Source organism: Schistocerca nitens, chromosome 1 (assembly GCF_023898315.1).
Source record: "Schistocerca nitens isolate TAMUIC-IGC-003100 chromosome 1, iqSchNite1.1, whole genome shotgun sequence".
In the NCBI taxonomy this organism is placed as follows: Eukaryota; Metazoa; Arthropoda; class Insecta; order Orthoptera; family Acrididae; genus Schistocerca; species Schistocerca nitens.
This window is the reverse complement of record NC_064614.1, coordinates 431242420-431262644: the sequence shown is the minus strand read 5'-3', so window position 1 is coordinate 431262644 and position 20225 is coordinate 431242420. Positions and strand designations below refer to the sequence as shown.

The following is a 20225-nucleotide window of genomic DNA, read 5'->3' as shown; positions in this document are numbered from 1 at the left end:
ATATGAAATAAATTTGCTATCCTATGCTTTAAATGTTAATAGAGTGAGTGTTAAATAAGTACATACACTAGCAACATAATTGAGTAACATAATGGCAAACGTGAAACATTATTTATAGCTCAGCATAAATACACTTCGACGAAGTGCAGATGTTGAACTGACACAGCAGCAGAGGACCAATAAGTGGATTTAGTAGTCAACTAAACGTAGTGTGTTTTGAACACTCAGAACTGTACTATTACCACAAGTTACTCACATGTACAAAGAAGCTGAGAAGACAACTACTAATCAAATATACTCATACTATCTCTAAGAATAAGGTAATCGAAGATGAGTCAGCTAAGTGAATAAAATACAAATGTATCAGGAATGTGCCGAGCATTGGTTCAGTGTTCCTGCCCAGAAATAATAAATTGGAATTGAATAGAATTTATGATTGTATGCCTTGAGCATAAATTTTCTCTAGTACGTGACTAACGGCGTTTTGAGCCATTTGTTTACCGATTTTATGACAGTTAAGTAACCGTGAGAGTAAAATTGAAAAAGTTCTGTTAACTTTGTTCCAGCAACATATTGAAGGATAAAATGTATATATCCCTATTTCATTGTGACCCACCCTTAGATAATAAGTGAACAGAGTCTGAGGCACTCTTTTTGTTTGTTCTACAGGACAAACCAGATAATGGCAGCCTGGTAGCTGCATGAAAGCGTGGAGTGACTTGGACACAACTCACAGTGACCCCTCCCCTTTCCCCATGTAATTTAGAGTGAACGTGAAGGACGCACACCATAGCAACTTCCCCTTCTCTACCCTTGTGAATGAAAGTGTAGAATGCAAGCCAAAGCGGCTACAACCACGTGTGTAAAAATGAAATTGTCATGAGTTGTGAAATTCTCTTTCAGGCTTAGAAAAGAATGCTAAGATACAATCACCTGTTTATGTATCATGAATAACTGTGTTATTTTCTTTGAATTTGTGTATGTAAAAAAGTATTTAATGGATTTAAGATTTCCATAATTTTACATATTTTTATGTATTTGGTTGTCTAAGTCAATATGTATGCCAAAGTGTTTCATTGATTTTGCTTAAATTTGGAGAGGTAATATTGCTTAAGAGGCAGTGAACATGCCAGTAATTTAAATAATTAAAGTAGGTAATCAGTTTTCCTTTTAATATTTCTATATGTTTACATTTCAATTTTAAATTTTCATAGGGAGTTAAGCTGTACTCTTGCTTCCCTTTTAGTAATTAAATTTTTTTTCATTCATTAACATTCAAAAAAAATTTAAGTAGAGGGTGATGTAGGGAAGCAGCCTACTCACGCCTTATAACATTCTCATCAGTCTTTCCATTGTGTGCCAGCCTAGCTCTGACGTCATAAATGTTGCACAATACTTTGAAAATCAAGTCAATAACCTGAAACGTTTCTAGCATGTCAGGAGTAATACTAAATCAATATATGTTAAATATCAGTTCGATAACTTTAACCATTTGCGAAATTTGGATGTTTTTCTGTAAAAATCATCGGCGCAATAGAAAAGAGCTAGAAACTTAAAAATTTATATTTAGATTCCTGTTTCATAATAATTTAATAGGAACAGTACTTTGGATCTCACAAATTAAAATTTTAGTGGAAATTCATGATTTTCTGGGTTTTGTCTTAAAAATTAAGGAAGCAAGATAGATTAAGTAGGCTAATAAATAAGGCTAGGATGTTTACATTTAAGTAGAACAAAGATCCGCTATAATCATAAAGATGTGAAAAATTTCAATTGAATAACTATAAAACTATAGCGATAGCGTATCTCCAAAGGGCAAGTTCAGAGATCGTCTACTGCATGTAGTGTAATTAAATTAATTCTCTCGCCCAAAATATTTTACTTAGCCACGTCAGACTTTTATTATGATTACTTACCTGTGTGCTGAATGCACATTTAAATTGAGAGCTTCATCGGCCATCAGCAAAAGAAGCTATGATTTATTCAATGACTTAAAGTGGTGCATTACTAGCCCAGCGGCTAGTTGGGAGAGCCGATTTGATCAGGCGTTCCCTTAGCCGTCCGCACCGCGGCTTTATATATAAGAACGCTGCGCGAGGAGGCAAGGCCCCAGTTCTCTCCAGACGCTGAATAGCACACCATCTGTGTCGGGAGTCGCGTCACGTCGGTATCATTGCTATAAACAGCCTCGGATGCCGTATTAAGTTACTCGGGATATGCGTAACCATGAAATCGTTTTCGAGTGAAGTGTAAATTCTGGGATGACTTTAATGATATATCTTCAGTTTGCGAATGTCGTATTTTCACGTGCCGCCACGGGACAGACATTCTACCATTATTTAGCGTGGCGTTTGATGAACATTATCATCAAATTATGGCGAGCATTCATTTAAACATTTAATTTGAACAGTTATAGTTGTATCAGCGCATTAGACTCTGAACTAATCTGGTAGTTGGATTGTGTGGATTCTTTTTTTTTTTTTCATCTGTGAATTTCAGAATATATCGAACGTTTTTTCACGATCGTTTTTGATTATGAATGCCAGACAATCTCCTAATTCCTCAGAGCTATAAGCTGTAGCTATAAGTGTATTTCTCAGATGAAGTGGGCACTAGGAATTCTAATTACAGGCTTCACGTTTTGCTAATCACTTTCTGGTTGCCAATATTGTAGTTAGAGAGCCAGTGTTGAGAACGGCAAAAGACAGCATAAATAATAGGAACATTTATATAACAATTAATTCCACCTGCCTCTCCACATATGGTTAAACGGCAGGGAAAAGCATCTTTTCTTTTCTACATAACATTCTACATTGAAACAACAGAATAAATTCCAACCGCAGCCCCACAACACTTCACCCAAATCTAACATCATCTGGAAGATGTAGTACAGAAATGGTCACGTTCATCGTTACCGAAGAAATATACAAGAGACTAACTGGTCGTTCTGAAGAGAATTCGAAACTGCATTGAAACTGGAGGTTGAATTCAATTTTGAGTTTATTCATTAGTCTTCGCTCACTACCTTGTTTGGGTTATTTTCTAATAGCTGAACTCTATTTCCAATAAAAATTGGACGTATGTTATGTGGAATGTTGTGTTCGAATTATTCTATACTTCCACATCCTAAAAGTTTACTATTGCTCCTAAATATGGGGGAGATTCATGTGCTGAAGTCATGCGACGTCCTCCCCTCGGTATTTTACTAATGAACATTTCTGTGTTGCATACACATCTCTTATCGCCTCTGCCCCTACAGTTGTATTGAACATCACCTTAATGTCCCCAGGCTTACCAAAGGAATCCGTGACGAAACATATGGCTCTTCTTCTCCATGTTCTCTATTAATGCTGCCTGTAACGGATCCAGACTGACAGTTGTATTAATGTGCAGTACCAACACAACAAGAGTTTTGTAAGTCACATAAATAGATGATTTACAATTCTTTAGGATGTAGGTAGCTTTCTGGGGTCGCTCCACTGTGCACCTGGGCTTTTAATGTGAAAATCACGCAAATTAGGAGAAGCAGAATGACTGACAAAGTGTTATAAACCGAAGTTCGTCATCATACTGACATAATATTGTAAGATACGCGAAGTAAGTAATAATGAAAGCATCGGAGAATGAATGTGTAGAGGAAAATGTACAACGATTATATCAGTAAATTCTGCCAGCAGTTCCAATGACAGCACAGATGACAGTGAAAGTGATTGAGATATATGTGGCATGCACACATCAATGGTATAATGTGTCACCAGGAATTCAGTTTCGTTCACCTCTCACATTTTTTTGTGCTTATTTATGTTATTATTTCTTTTGTACTTGTTTGTTACTGAACGTTGCTTTTAGTGCTGTTGTTTGCTTATAACGTGTATTACGGTATCTTAAGGCATCACCGTCTCTACTCCACCATTACCTACAGAAACGCTGGGAACAATCGCTTAGTGGGCTACTTGTCTATTTTGTTTGGAAATAAATAGATAGTGGTATTCAAAAAAAGGGTGAATCATTGCAGTGTATATTAAAGCTCAGTTTAATTTATGCTCGGACCCACGATGATTCAATTCTGCATTTTATGGATACTTAGCTTGCATTTATTGCGAATCTCTTGCCCAACGTAAAGTCTCGAGCGATTAGAAAAAAGCGCAGGTGACGCCCGTATATAAGAAGGGTAGAAGGACGGATCCTCAAAATTACAGACCTATATCCTTAACATCGGTTTGTTGCAGGATTCTCGAACATATTCTCAGTTCGAATATAATGAATTTCCTTGAGACAGGGAAGTTGCTGTCCATGCATCAGCACGGCATTAGAAAGTATCGCTCCTGCGAAACGCAACTCGCCCTTTTTTCATATGATATCTTGCGAACCATGGATGAAGGGTATCAGACGGATGTCATATTCCTTGACTTCAGGAAAGCGTTTGACTCGGTGCCCCACTGCAGACTCCTAACTAAGGTACGAGCATATGGGATTGGTTCCCAAGTATGTGAGTGGCTCGAAGACTTCTTAAGTAATATAACCCAGTACGTTGTCCTCGATGGTGAGTGTTCATCGGAGGCGAGGGTATCATCTGGAGTGCCCCAGGGAAGTGTCGTACGTCCGCTGTTGTTTTCTATCTACATAAATGATCTTGTGGATAGGGCGGATAGCAATGTGCGGCTGTTTGCTGATGATGCTGTGGTGTACGGAAATGTGTCGTCGTTGAGTGACTGTAGGAGGATACAAGATGACTTGGACAGTATTTGTGATTGGTGTAAAGAATGGCAGCTTACTCTAAATATAGATAAATGTAAATTAATGCAGATGAATAGGATAAAGAATCCCGTAATGTTTGAATACTCCATTAGTAGTGTAGCGCTTGACACAGTCACGTCGATTAAATATTTGGGCGTAACATTGCAGAGCGATATGAAGTGGAACAAGCATGTAATGGCAGTTGTGGGGAAGGAGGATGGTTATCTTCAGTTCATTGGTAGAATTTTGGAAAGATGTGGTTCATCTGTAAAGGAGACCGCTTATAAAACACTAATACGACCTATTCTTGAGTACTGCTCGAACGTTTGGAGTCCCTATCAGATCGGATTGAGGGAGGACATAGAAGCAATTCAGAGGCGGACTGCTAGATTTGTTATTGGTAGGTTTGATCATCACGCGAGTTTTACGGAAATGCTTCAGGAACTCGGGTGGGAGTCTCTAGAGGAAATGAGGCGTTCTTTTCGTGAATCGCTACTGAGGAAATTTAGAGAACCAGCATTTCGCGGAAAGACCACCAAGATAAGATAAGAGAGCTTAGAGCTCGTACAGAGGCATATAGGCGGTCGTTTTTCCCTCGTTTTGTTTGGGAGTGGAACAGGGACAGAAGATGCTAGTTGTGGTACGAAGTACCCTCCGCCACGAGCCGTATGGTGGATTGCGGAGTATGTATGTAGATGTAGATGAATTGCAAGTTGGAGAGTGAATACGTATTTTATTTCTCTCTTGAGTCATGTTGCCTTTTTCCGTTTATCGAGTGATTTATATTTGGTTGGACTTTAGTACTGGAAAATGATGAAGATTTGAATGAAGTTAGCGTTATCATATTTTACATATCCAGGTGGTACGGTATCTTCTAAAATTTTCATACCCACCGTCAGAGAATCGTTCCGAGAATATAGGATCGTAACTTCCTCTAATTGTTGATTAAGTTAAAAATGGTTCAAATGGCTCTGAGCACCATGGGACTTAACATCTGAGGTCATCAGTCCCCTAGAACTTAGAACTACTTAAACCTAACTAACCTAGGGACAGCACACACATCCATGCCCGAGGCAGGATTCGAACTTGCGACTGGAGCGGTTGCACGCTTCCAGACTGAAGCGCCTAGAACCGCTCGGCCACACCGGCCGGCGATTAAGTTAGTTGCTTTCTGTACAAATGTTTATTTCGTAAATTATAAAAAAAATAATATTTCACTTATATAGAAAGTAAGGAATTACAATGTTTTATTGTTACATCAGAATAAATTCTGTAAGTAATGAAGACACGCAGTTGATTGTCTCCAGCTGTTGCACGATGCGGTCATCCGTTCTTCTGTGCAGCATTGTAGTGAACCCACAACTCGGATTAGAAAGGCGGTAATTTCGTCGCTGCGCGATCCGCCTGCGACTTTCCTGCTATGCCTTCAGGGCTAACGAGCCGTGCAGCAGTTGAGATTCGATGAGATGATGACAAGACAAGTGATGAGGGTGCAGCCTGTGGGGTTTTAGGCCGACGGTGGTAAAGCCCTCTGTCTCCGTTGCTCATTCTCTTCTCTTACGGCCCCTCGAGTGAGGTAAGACGCAACCCTGTAACAAGCAGTCACAGTGATTCATATATGTTACTACTGTTTTCCCGACATTCTACATGTGTCTTCAGGCACTAAACTAAATTTGTCGTCAAGGGAAATCACTTTTCCTGTTGCTCGTGATAGTTCATGTGCCTAGGTATCAGTAGGTTAAATGTGAAAGCAATGAATAACAAAGTAGGATTAAATATGTTATAAAATAAACTGTCGCGAATAACGCCGAAGCTGACTTCTCCAATAATAGCTTACTACCCGACTATGTTTTGCCATACTATTTAGATATATATAGATGTATATATAAATGTATATATGCATATATCTAAGCGAATGTTCATGTTCCCCATGTCCTCCTAAACCAGTGGATGGATTCCAAGCAAATTCGTAAACACAACACTTATTGCCTGTAAATAATTACTGTGTGGTAAGAACCGTGTGCCAACGGACTTGCCGCAGTGGTAACACCTTTTCCCGTCAGATAACCGAAGTTAAGCGCTGTCGGACTGGGTTAGCACTTGGATGGGTGGCCATCCGGTCTGCCGGCGCTGTTGGCAAGCGGGGTGCACTCAGCCCTTGTGAGGCAAACTGAGGAACTACTTGACTGAGAAGTAGCGGCTCCGGTCTCGTAAACTTACATACGGCTGGGAGAGCAGTGTGCGGACCACATGCCCATTCATATCCGCATCCAGTGACGCCTTTGGGCTGAGGATGACACGGCGGCCGGTCGGTACCGTTCAGACGGAGTTAGTTAGGTAAGAACCACCTAGCTCCCATTGGGGTTGTGATGACTTTGGACATGGACAGAAAGAGGAAGGACAAGAAGACGGACTGCAACAAGAGGGGGGGGGGGGGGGAGAAGAGAAGAAGGTGGACAGGAAAAGTGAGGATAGGGAGATGGACAGAGAGAGGATTTAGATGAGTGTAATATAAGTGAGAAGCACGTACATGAGCGAGACAGCGTGCGAAAAGCTAGTACCTTATAAAAAAGGATGTATCTACGGTTCGCACCTCCTCCTAAACCACTGGATCGGTTTCGGCCAATCTTAATGTCTGCAAAAAAGCGCAGCTGAGGTAAGAACCACCTGCCTCCCATAGTGGTAGGGTCAGATGAAAAGGACGGAGGGTGCTATAGAAAGATAACTAAGGAAGTGTGAACCCATGACAACCAAATTTTGTATCTATACGACCTGTAAATTATTTTTATAGAAACACTGTGAGTGTAATATATCCCTACCATCCACAAATGTGGGGACCAAAAGTAGTGACAAAATATAAAAATATGTAAATATTATTCCGTAACAGCGCATTTTAGTATCGAATCGATAATTTTCGGAGTCACTTGACTTATTAGTGACATCTTGATGTTTCACCTCATGGGTGAGAGGGGGTGCGACGGGGTGTGGTGGGAACAAAGTCAGTGACATGTTAGCATATCTCTGTAACACCTATACAAAATCTGGTACATGTATCACTTGCACAGGAAAGAAAATTTACTGACACCCCTATGGGTACGAGTGGGAGTGAAATGGCTGACACAAAAGCAAAACTCGCGAGCGCATGGAGCAGTTTCTGCCAAATTTAGTATATAAATGATTCAGTATATGTATAAAAATACTATGGGAATAACATACCACTATACCTCTAGGGATAAGGGTTGGGATGAGATGGACTGACATATAAAAATAGTTCATTGCTGTTCTTAGTTGACTTGGAATGCCTAAAACTACGGAACGCGATCTGTCTCTTGCAAGTTTTGTTCAGTGCATCAACCAGGTCGCAAGAATGAGCAGTGTAGGAAGCCAATAAATTTGTCAGGTCGAAGATCGTGCCACACGGTACAATACCTCAGACGCATTTAACCCCCATGGTGTAAAAAAAAAAAAAAAAAAAAAAAAAAAACAGAGCATCAGACACTTGTCTACGTGAAATATACGTGACAGATGAATACGCTGGTATAGTAGCTAAAAAAAGCTTTGTGCTTCAGTAAAAATTATTACTGACAGTTGCAGATGCTGCCTGTTGAAGGAAATTATTAGTACAGCAGTACTCACAGCAGCAGGATGAGATCGACCACGAAGATTCCGACGGAGACGAAGTAGAAAGCACCAGGGAGTGTGGAGACGGTGGCCTTGTAGACTTCTCCATAAATGGCGGATCCCAGCAGCGGCGCTATCGCTTCCAGAGTAATCACCAATGCGAACACCTGACCTGCGCACGATAGACGAACACCTCGTTATTGAGAACTAAGCAGCCAGATACTCACATGAAATGGCAGGCAGTCAGTTTGCTCTTGGGCACATAACATGTATTTGTTTGTCCTAACTCTTATAATAATGGCTCTGAGCACTATGGGACTTAACATCTGTGGTCATCAGTCCCCTAGAACTTAGAACTACTTAAACCTAAGGACATCACACACAGCCATGCCCGTGGCAGGATTCGAACCTGCGACCGTAGTGGTCACGCGGTTCCAGACTGAAGCGCCTAGAACCGCACGGCCACACCGGCCGGCTCCTAACTCTTATAAAAAGTTGACAAAATATTTTACGAGAAATTGAAATAATAAAATACATAACAAAAACCAGAAACAGGCTTACCTATCTCGTCCATCGTCACCAGCCTCACCAACATAGTTCTGGCCAGGACCCACACCATTCCACCAAAACAGCTGACAGCACCACCTGCAAATATACAACATTTTGTTTCTTCACTCAGATTTGTTGTTCATAGTGACGGTGCTACTTTGGATGGAAGTACGGGAGAGGATAGCGGCAACATAAAGCAACCAATCGAGCCTCGGCTATTTTCTTCACTGACATTTGTCCCATCGGCTGGGTTTTTCATTGTAAGAAGCATTCTAATACCACATGTTCCAGAAAGTTCAATGTTGTGCATGTGGGCTATGACCTCGTCTCCACATACAAACACCGCTACGTGCCTCGCACTGAAAAGTGAATTGCTATCTCTGGGTTGTGGTTCTTCCGCTCTTCCGCTGTGGTGACTGACCAGAGAGAGGACCGTGCTTTACCATCAGCAGCGTCATGTTATCTCATTTGTCTGTGAAATGAGACACACCGTGAGTCAACTCCCAGAAAACATACAGACTTGACGTGCTTCTCACTTAAGAACAAGGCAGTTCACATCCAAATCATGATTAGTTAGAGCAACATTGGTATTGGCAATTGGGATAAGTAAATGAAAAGGTTTTGAATTAGTTGTTATGATAAAGTCGTGATATGAAATTGGGATGATACATTAATTACAAATGAAAATATATGTAAGGTTAATGACAATGTTTTTGAATAATACGTACACTAACAAGTATTGACACACATGGTTTGATGCAACTCTCACGCTGGTCTATCATGTACGAACCCCTCCGTCTCTACATAACTTCTGTATCCTACATACATTTGAACATGCTATCTGTAGTCAAGCCTTGGGCCCGCTCAACTACTTACCCCCCCACGACCCACACACTATCATCAGCAATTTGACGATTCCTTCATTCCTCAATATTTTTTCCATCATCTGATCCCTTCTTTTAGTCAAGTTGCACCACAAATTTCTTTTCCATCAATTCAGTTTAGAAGCTCTAGTAGCTTTACTTAATGAGCCACCCATCTTACCTTCATTATGTTGCAAGTGGGTCACTTCATCGTCTGTCAAGTGAGGATACGCATTCAGCAGAAAGGAGATTGCGACAGAAGACCAAAGGAAGCGAAACAATCATTTCCGTTAGCTTGTAAGACATGTTACAAGAATCTCTCTCTCTTTCACAGGAGCGCATAGAGAAGAATTGACGCATCAGTTAACAGCCTGTTAAGTGAATATAGCAGAATAAGTAGGTTACATTCGGTCATTACGAAATTAGGCTCACGTCATACTCTCTTGCCAGCTATCCAGCTCATGTGATGAGTTGACCATTGGGACCGATTACATTCCGAGTAATAGCACTCGATTCCATGGCTACAATACAATAGTGAATTTACGTCCTAGGTACTCCAGCACACTCCATCAACTAGTCGAAGTTGTGCTCGAGGTGATGGCCTTCACGTGATGAACTTCATGCTGCTCGCCACCTACCATCTACGGTTGGAGAAAGTGACTGTCTTTCGACAAGAATACATCACAGGGGGCTGCCAGCACTGAACTTCAATGCGGAAACAAGCAACAGGGCCTCTCGGGGTCGACATTCCCGTTCAACACTCATGTTCTCTGTGTGCTGAAACCTAGCAGGAGTAGGAAGGAGATCAGCTGACCACAGAACTACGATACGATGTCCAACGCGAATGGGTCATCAACGGTCATCGTAGAATTTGGAGAGGGGCCAATGACACTCCAGCAGACCGCTTTGCGCTGGGCAATAGTCGCGCCTGCTCGCGGCAGCTCACCACGGCCCTGGACTCACGCAACTTCACCTGGGCGTGCAACAGCGGAGTTAAGTGGACAGACGTCAGCTACAATACAACACATAGCTGATGAGCAACAGCCGAGGCTGGTGCGGAAGGGCGATGACTTGTAAACAACGAGAATAAATGATTGTTTTCTTTTTGAGTCATCAGTCTTGTGACTGGTTTGATGTGACCCGCCACGAATTCATCTCCTACGCTAACCTTTTCATCTCAGAGAAGCAGTTGTAACCTACATCCTCAATTATTTGCTAAATGAATTCTTATCTGTGTCTTCTCAACAGTATTTACCTTCTACAGCTCTCTCTAGTACCAAGGAAGTTATCTCCTGATGGCTCAACAGGCTCCGTCCGTTCTTCTTGTCCGTGTTTTCTATGTGTTTCTTTCCTTGCCGATTCTGTGGAGAACGTCATCATTCCGTACCTTATCAATCCACCTGATTTTTAACATTCTTCTGTAGCACCATCATTCAAAGGCTTCGATGCTACTCTATTCAAATTTTCGCACAGTCTATGTTTCACAACCTACAATTCTGTGCTCCAAATAAACATTCGTAGAAATTTCTTACTCAACTTAAGACTACTGGCTTCTCTAGGATAGTAGTCCCCTTTTCGACAGTGCTATCCTGCTTTCTTTGCCCTCCTTGCTCGATCCTCACGGATTATCTTGCTGCCTGGGTACTACAATTTCTTAACTTCATCTACTTCGTGATTCCCAAATCTGGTGTTACGTTTCTCGCTGTCCTTCTCTATTAGTTTTCATTATTTTCGTCTTCCTTTGATTTTACTGTAATAACTTCTTACAAGGGAACCTCCCCATCGCACCCCCCTCAGATTTAGTTATAAGTTGGCATAGTGAATAGGCCTTGAAAAACAGAACATAGATCATTTGAGAAAACAGGAAGAAGTTCCATGGAACTATGAAAAAAAATAAACAAAATATACAAAGTGAGTAGTCCATGCGCAGGATAGGCAACACAAGGACAGTAAAGGCTCAGGAGCGCTGTGGTCCTGTTGTTAGCGTAAGCGGTTGTGGAGCGAGAGGTCCTTGGTTCAAGTCTTCCCTCGAGTGAAAAGTTTTTTTTTGGTTTCAGACAATTATTATCTGTCCGTCAGTCCGTCCGATGCGACTGTGAAACTGTTGCATTCATTTGTTGCAGTTTATGTGACAAACTCTTATCTTTTCGTCACTTTTTTGGGAGTGATTATCACATCCACAAGAAAACCTAAATCGGGCAAGGTAGAAGAATCTTTTTACCCATTCGCGAAGTGTACAAGTTAGGTGGGTCGACAACATATTCCTGTCATGTGACGCACATGCCGTCACCAGTGTCGTATAGAATATATCAGACGTGTTTTCCTGTGGTGAAGGAATCGGTTGACCCATGACCTTGCGATCAAATGTTTTCGGTTCCCATTGGAGAGGCACGTCCTTTCGTCTACTAATCGCACGGTTTTGCGCTGCGGTCGCAAAACACAGACACTAGACCTATTACAGTGAACAGAGACGTCAATGAACGAACAGACAGATCATAACTTTGCGAAAATAAAGAAAGTAAACTTTTTACCCGAGGTAAGACTTGAACCACAAACCTCTCATTCCGCCGCTGCTCACGCTAACCACGGGACCACGGCGCTCATGAGCCCAGACGCTCATTGATGTTGCCTATCTTACGCATGGACTACTCAGTTTGAATATTTTGCTTATTTTTTTCATAGTTCCACACAACTTCTTCCTGTTTTCTCCATTGATCTGTGTTCAGCTTTTCAAGGCATATCCACTGTGCCAACTTATAACTAAATCTGAGGGGGGTGCGATAGGGAAGTTCCCTTGTTAGTAGCGTCGTTGGCGCTTCACAGGTTCCAAACAGATATCCTGACTTCACACAGAGGTGTCTCCTCTAGGCCTTCTGTATTAAGACTTATACTTTACGTTTTTGGTAATGCTGCCTATACAAACAAAAACGACGCAGGAAACTGAAAGGTATTTTACCTTTGAAACAACAGTCGTTAAACATAGGTGACATCACACATGGCAGTTATATGTCATTAGATCCCAGAAAATCCTCGTTATAATGTGTTAAGAGTTATCGGATATTAACGGTGCATTAAAGGAGAGAACTAGAGGCCAGTACCCTTACGATACGAGCAAGCTGTCATCCGTTTACTCACCTATATACATAAACCTCCAGTCTGGAGCTATGGCGTACAGGGTGCTGCCGACGATCTTGCAGGCGAAAGTAATGACAGCTATCCACGCGTCCTGCAGTCGCAGCCAGCGCACGAACACCAGGACGCCAATCAGGGTGCCTGTAAAGCACGTCTCCTCAGGTCATTGTCTTCTCTCTCACTGTCACTAAGCATCTAATCTGGGGTCTCTCCTGGTATCTAATGTCGCAAATCGACTCCCCACCCGTATTCTGTTGCAAGCCAGTTCTGAGTCATGTGATTAAGTACAAAATTACAGACACTAATCAACGTTTACGATTTTTGTCTTCCCTTCATATGGGAGAGTGTACGGTAAAATCGTTTCCGTTCCAAATCAATCACAATTATTGCTTGTACGTACTGCAATAGCAAAAATGCGTGAAAATGCTGCTATTTCCCTCGACATTTAGATTTGAGTATTAACCGTCGCCGTATTCTGTTCTGTGAATCGATTCTAAATATTTCACAACGAAAAAGTGTAATACTGAGATTGCATTGACAAGTGTCATATATCGGGCTCATGTGTACTGTTACCTACACAGGTGTCCAGATTTTGAAGAAGATGAGAAGAGTAAAAGCGAACTGGAATTTTCGAAAACTGGAATACGGTCTTCCCCCCTTCTCATCGTGTCATGTTTTATAGTGCATTATGTTAATCCCATTACACGGAGTGTCTCGGGAAGAATGGTCAGTATTCAGGGATATGTCAGGAAGGTTCAAATGACGCAAAAAAGGATATTGCGAGTCAGGGCTTGGCCACAGCCTGGTGGATGTTTCCAGAATGAAATTTTCACTGTACAGCGCAACGTGCGCAGATATGAAAATTTGTGGATAGATTAAAACTGAGTACAGGACCGAACTGGGCCTCGTGAGCTTTACCTTTAGCGTGCACGCGCTCTCGACTGCGCTACCGAAGCACACCACACTGTTTTACTTCTGATAGTATCTCATCTCTCATCCTTAAACTGCAGCGAAACTTGCAAGACTAGTACTCCTGGAAAAAAGAATGACGCTGTGACAGTTTTAATCTGTCAGGAATTTTAGTCTCAGCGTACACTCCACTGCATGGTGAGCATTTCATTCTGGAAACATCCCCCAGGCTGTGGGCGAGTCATGTCCCCTCAATATCCTTTCTTCCATGAGTGCTAGTCTTGCAAGTATCGCAGGAGAGATTGTGTGAACTTTTCAGATGCAGTACTGGCGGAAGTAAAGATGTAAGAACGGGTCAAGAGTCGTGTTTGAACACTCAATCGGTAAAGCACTTGACAGCTAACAGCAAAGGTCCCGAATTCGAGACTCGGTCCGCCACACAGTTTTAATCTGCTAGGATGTTTCATAAGTAGCCTTTTCACTACTGAAGCTACAACTCATGTTCGATATGCTATTTTCATTAACTGTGCTAGAAAGACAGTAATATCCAAATAATAAGATACTGCTGAAGTTCAGTAAAGACACGAAATGTCAATTAGTTTTTAGTAATTTATTTGACCACAAGGGTTCGACATACTGTCATTGGTTGCAATGTCCCAAGTTCTTGCTTCCGTCTTAGATCCTATAGGCTTACAGTCTATAGCAAAGTGAATCATAGTAAAACTACTTATGGTACAGTGCAAATAGAAACGTGTAAACCAAATAAAATGTTAAAGGTTTTAAATGGAGATGAATAGTTATCATGAAACGACTTACCTAGGGCAGTGGTTCCGTTATTGTAAAAACCGTACAGCTGCGTGTCTGCTGGTCCCCACTTCAATACTTCGTTATAGAGATTGTAAGCGGGAACTGATTCACCTGCAAAACAAACAGCAAGTAGGAATTAGAGGCAGGAGAGATTTCGTGAACAGCTAGACTACAAAATGCGTCACGCTCCTGCCGTGAACAGGACAACTCTACCACTGTCGAGGAGGAAGGCAACAGTGAGCGGGCTCTTTGTTCCGTGGCCAGCGCAGATGCCCGCCAACGTGAAAGCAGCTAATTCAATCGCAACCGTCGCACTAGGACTTGCTCTGCCCAACAAAAAAAGCTATAAACTGAGCACGTATCCAGTGCTGGCCATTAAAACTGGTATACGGCGAGGGCATAATGCAAATGATTAACATTTCGGCTGGATCGCAGAAAGTAGGTAGGAATAACGGCACCCAGTTTTCTGTAAGAGGAAAGATTATGCAATAGATATGTAATTCAGATATCACATATAAATATTGTTTGTGGGAAGACCGTGTTGTCTTTTGTGAAAGGTGGAGAATCGGGTGTATCGAGACTGCAAGCTACCTTCCCACGATACGGTTGCTAGCATTGGTCGTGACTCTATGACTGTTGTGCTAATACTGAATCGACGGTTGCAGGAGAGCTACACTCAGCTCCATCCATGGCCTAAGGGTCCTACATGACTAGCGCCCGAAAGGACAGGCATTGTTCTCTCGACCATGCGCGACCATACAGTCGGTCGCGTACCCTGAGTCAGGCAGGAAATGGGCTCGTTTGCAGCGAGAGCAGTCTCCAGAAGTCCGGAGCTACCGGCGAGGAATGGCATCACTGAGACAGCTGTTGCAGCTTCCAGTGGCGCAGCAGCAGACAGAGTCGCGCCCAAAGACAGCAGTGGACTCAGGAGGCCCACAACATCATGTTTTCGGAAGATTACCAGTTCTGCGTACAGCAACGCGATGGACGTATCAGTGTGTCGAGGCTCTGATGAAAACCGATGTCACCACACTACATTAGTCGTCATCGTAATGGTTCAGCAAAGGGCGTGACGGAATGTCGAGCTAATAAGTACACCACACGATCATCACTCGTTCGCATAGTCTTTAATGAACACAGCAGACGCGCTGTTTCTTACGTTTTAAGGCCAGTATCTGTGAGCTGACTTCGAGACCTGTGTGACGCCATCCTTCAATAACATAAAGCAAATACTCATGTTGCTGATGCTGTCCTGGTCCACAGAGGGTGTTCGACTGTTGTCCTCTCCAGTACGTACTTCAAACCATTCATTCACTGAAGACACGTAGTCACGTATCTCCGAGAACCTTGCTTGAGAAAGGTCACCAGCCACTAAGATTAATAAGCCCTGGCACAAAGTTGAATCACCATGGAATGACGTGCCCGGGTCTGTGATCCAAGCTCTGTTTGACTCGATACCCAGTCGGACGACTGTCAGCTCCGCACCCTCTGTACCCAAAATCACCTATAAATGTAGTATTTTTTCCTCTCCTGTTCGGTATAAGCACAATACAGGGTGATTCAAAAAGAATACCACAACTTTAAAAATGTGTATTTAATGAAAGAAACATAATATAACCTTCTGTTATACATCATTACAAAGAGTATTTAAAAAGGTTTATTTTCACTAAAAAACAAGTTCAGAGATGTTCAATATGGCCCCCTCCAGACACTCGAGCAATATCAACCCGATACTCCAACTCGTTCCACACTCTCTGTAGCATATCAGGCGTAACAGTTTGGATAGCTGCTGTTATTTCTCGTTTCAAATCATCAATGGTGGCTGGGAGAGATGGCCGGAACACCATATCCTTAACATACCCCCATAAGAAAAAATCGCAGGGGGTAAGATCAGGGCTTCTTGGAGGCGTGCTACATTTTCATCACTCGTTCTCGGCCGTCCAGAACTTTTCCCTTTGCACAAACACCCATCCTCTGTAAACTGTTTATACCAACGTTTAATACACCACCTATCAGGAGGTTTAACACCATACTTCGTTCGAAATGCACGCTGAACAACTGTCGTCGATTCACTTCTGCCGTACTCAATAACACAAAAAGCTTTCTGTTGAGCGGTCGCCATCTTAGCATCAACTGACGCTGACGCCTAGTCAACAGCGCCTCAAGCGAACAAATGTACAACTAAAACTTTATAGCTCCCTTAATTCGCCGACAGATAGTGCTTAGCTCTGCCTTTTGTCGTTGCAGAGTTTTAAATTCCTAAAGTTGTGGTATTCTTTTTGAATCACCCTGTAAGTAAAATTTCGTTATTTACCATCTTTTGTGGTGTTGCAATTTTGAAGGTTAGCAGGGAACGCTAAGATCATTTCTTTGAGCAAGATTTAGTTAATGGCTGTATTATAGGGATACCGAGCGAGCGTTTAACACATCTGTGAATAGGTTGAGTGCTTACCCATTAAGGAGAGCATGCCGCTGATGACGACAAAGATGACGATGAAGATGGTGGCCCGGCCGTTATGTGGCCGCTTCTTGAGGCACGTCTTGAGCGCGTCGCGCACCAGCTGCGGCCGGAAGATCCCCTTGCAGCAGCCACAGCTCTCCTGAGGGCAGCAGACACACGAACGTTTCTTTAGAAGTCTTCGTCCTGACACGCCCTTCAACAGCCACACCTTCATCGAGCGAATGATCCACACTGAGGTGACAAATGTCGTGGGATAGAGATGTACACATATACAGATGGTGGTAGTATCGCGATCACATTGCATAAAAGAGCAGTGAAATGTCGGGGCTGTCATTTGTAGTCACGTGATCCACTTGAAAAAATTTTCGACGATCGCAACTTGTTTGAAGAAGATTCTGGACAAATCGAGCGAATGATTTGGCCACCCAGATTACTCGACGTGAGTCACATCGAACATTTATGGGACATAATCAGGAGGTCAGTTCGTGAAAAAAATCCTGCCCAGCAACCCTTTCTTGCAATTATGGACCGCTATGGAGACAGCATGGCTCAATTTTTCTACAGAACTATTGAGTCCATGACATACCGAGTTGCTGCACTACGACAGGCAAAAGGAGTCCGATACGATGTAAGGAAGTCCCCAGTACCTTTTATCACCTCAGTGTAAACTGTTAAAATAGATTTTGTATGAGTCTCACAACGGGCGAAATTCTTTTCTAATACCATAAGGCAGAAAGGTGGAAGGAGTATATAGAGGGTTATACAAGGTCGATGTTCTTGAGGACAATAGTATGGAAATGGAAGAGGATGTAGATGAAGAAGATGAAATGGGAGATATGATATTGCGTGAAGAGTTTGACAGAGCACCGAAAGACCTAATTAGAAACAAGGCCCCGGGAGTAGACAACAATCCATTAGAACTACTGATAGCCTTGGGAGAGACAGCCCTGACAAAACTCTACCATTTGGTGAGCAAGATGTGTGAGACAGGCGGAATAGCCTCAGACTTCAAGAAGAATATAATAATTCCAAACCCAAAGAAAGCAAGTGTTGACAAGTGTGAAAATTACCGAAGTATCAGTTTAAGCCACGCCTACAAAATACTAACACGAATTCTTTTTACAGACGAATGGAAAAACTGGTAGAAGCCGACCTCGCGGAAGATCAGTTTGGTTTCCGTAGAAATATTGGAACACTTGAGGCCATACTGACACACGACTTATCTTAGAAAATACATTAAGCAAAGGGAAACCTACGTTTCTAGCATTTGTAGAGTTACAGAAAGTTTTTGACAACGTTGACTGGAATACTCTCTTTCAAATTCTGAAGGTGGCAGGGGTAAAATACAGGGAGCGAAAGGCTATTTGCAGTTTGTACAGAAACCAGATGGCAGTTACAAGAGTCGAGGGGCATGAAAGGGAAGTAGTCATTGGAAAGGAAGTGAGACAGGGTTGTAGCGTATCCCCGATGTTATTCAATCTGTATATTGAGCAAGCAGTAAAGGAAACGAAAGAACAGTTCGGAGTAGGAATTAAAATCCATGGAGAAGAAATAAAAACTTTGGGGTTCGCCGATGACATTGTAATTCTGTCAGAGACAGCAAAGGACCTGGAAGAGTAGCTGAACGGAATGGACAGTGTCTTGAAAGGAGGATATAAGATGAACATCAACAAAAGCAAAACGAGGATAATGGAATGAAGTCGAATTAAATCGGGTGATGCTGCGGGAATTAGATCAGGAAATGAGACACTTAAAGTAGTAAATGAGTTTTGCTATTTGGGGAGCAAAATAATTGATAATGGTCGAAGTAGAGAGGATATAAAATGCATACTGGCAATGGCAAGGAAAGCGTTTCTGGAGAAGAGAAATTTGTTAACATCGAGTATAGATTTAAGTGTCAGGATGTCGTTTCTGCAAGTATTTGTATGGAGTGTAGCCATGTATGGAAGTGAAACGTGGTCGATAAATAGCTTAAACAAGAAGGGAATAGAAGCTTTCGAAATGTGGTGCTACAGAAGAATGCTGAAGATTAGATGGGCAGATCAAATAAGTAATGCGGTGGTATTGAATAGAATTGGGGAGAAGAGGAGTTTGTGGCACAACTTGGCTAGAAGAAGGGATCGGTTGGTAGGACATATTCTGAGGCATAAATGGATGACCAATTTGTTATTGAAGGGCAGGGTGGAAGGTAAAAATCGTAGAGGGAGACCAAGAGATGAATACACTAAACAGATTCAGAAGGATGCAGGTTGCCGTAGTTACTTGGAGATGAAGCTTGCACAGGATAAAGTAGCATGGAAAGCTGCATCAAACCAATCTCTGGAATGAAGACCACAACAACAACATTTTCGTTACTAATCTTTTGACCTCAGGAACTTACTCCATACAGCCAAGTGTATAACAGATACAAAAGTAAACTTGCCTTCTCAGAGTAGTTCTGAGAGTACGCTGTATCTCCAATACAGCCCGAAATTCGTTCTCAGATACGAGTGTGTTTGAAAACTTCTTTGAGCAGCTTGGTTTCTGACTGAGCGAGGTAGTGCCAATTATAATAATTCTAATAATAATAATAATAATAATAATAATATGGTTATTAAATTCAACATGCAGGAATTCTGATTTGGTATTCTTGTGGATACTTAGGCATCAATATTGTAGCTTTCTAGAGTGTAGAATAAGATGTGTTGCAATTGAAGGGGATTTAATTAACGTAAGACCGATTTCGGCTGTGAACCCATCTTGAGGTGACTATACATTCAGTGTTGGTGTTTAATATACCTGAAATATCCAAATTGTAATTACACACTTGTCTCATTTTTTACAGAAACATTTCGATTTTCACACTTTAACTTCACATTTGTCACCATAGTAATTATTTGAACTGCTATGTCCACATCAAACTTTGGACGTGGCGAGTTCATGGAATGTGGAACATGAAAATGAATGTATAATCACCTGAAGATGTGTGCAATCCCGAAACTCGTTGTCCCCTAAATAAAGCACCTTCAGTTGTGACTGGTACTGCATCTTATTCTAAACCGTATAAAGGGACAGTAACGAAGTACAACAGCCTCCATTATGAATTAAATTAACTTCAGTTCTATAATGTAACAGGAATGAAGAGTTGCGCATATTTACGATAATGC

The 20225-nt window shown here is 41.9% G+C and overlaps 1 protein-coding gene across 1 annotated transcript in view; it reads right to left on the bottom strand.

Moving 5' to 3' along the window:
- Positions 1-5959: 5959 nt before the first annotated feature.
- The window catches only part of LOC126235911 (proton-coupled folate transporter-like), a 31106-nt gene continuing 16840 nt past the window's right edge, over positions 5960-20225 (bottom strand). Inside the window, exons 6-11 of the mRNA XM_049944867.1 lie at positions 17071-17218; positions 14628-14729; positions 12906-13043; positions 8920-9003; positions 8374-8530; positions 5960-6326 (exon numbers count right to left, since the gene is read on the bottom strand). Of these exons, the coding sequence (XP_049800824.1) occupies positions 6245-6326; positions 8374-8530; positions 8920-9003; positions 12906-13043; positions 14628-14729; positions 17071-17218 (711 nt within the window). The 3' untranslated portion in view covers positions 5960-6244. The remainder of the gene's footprint in view (positions 6327-8373; positions 8531-8919; positions 9004-12905; positions 13044-14627; positions 14730-17070; positions 17219-20225) is intronic.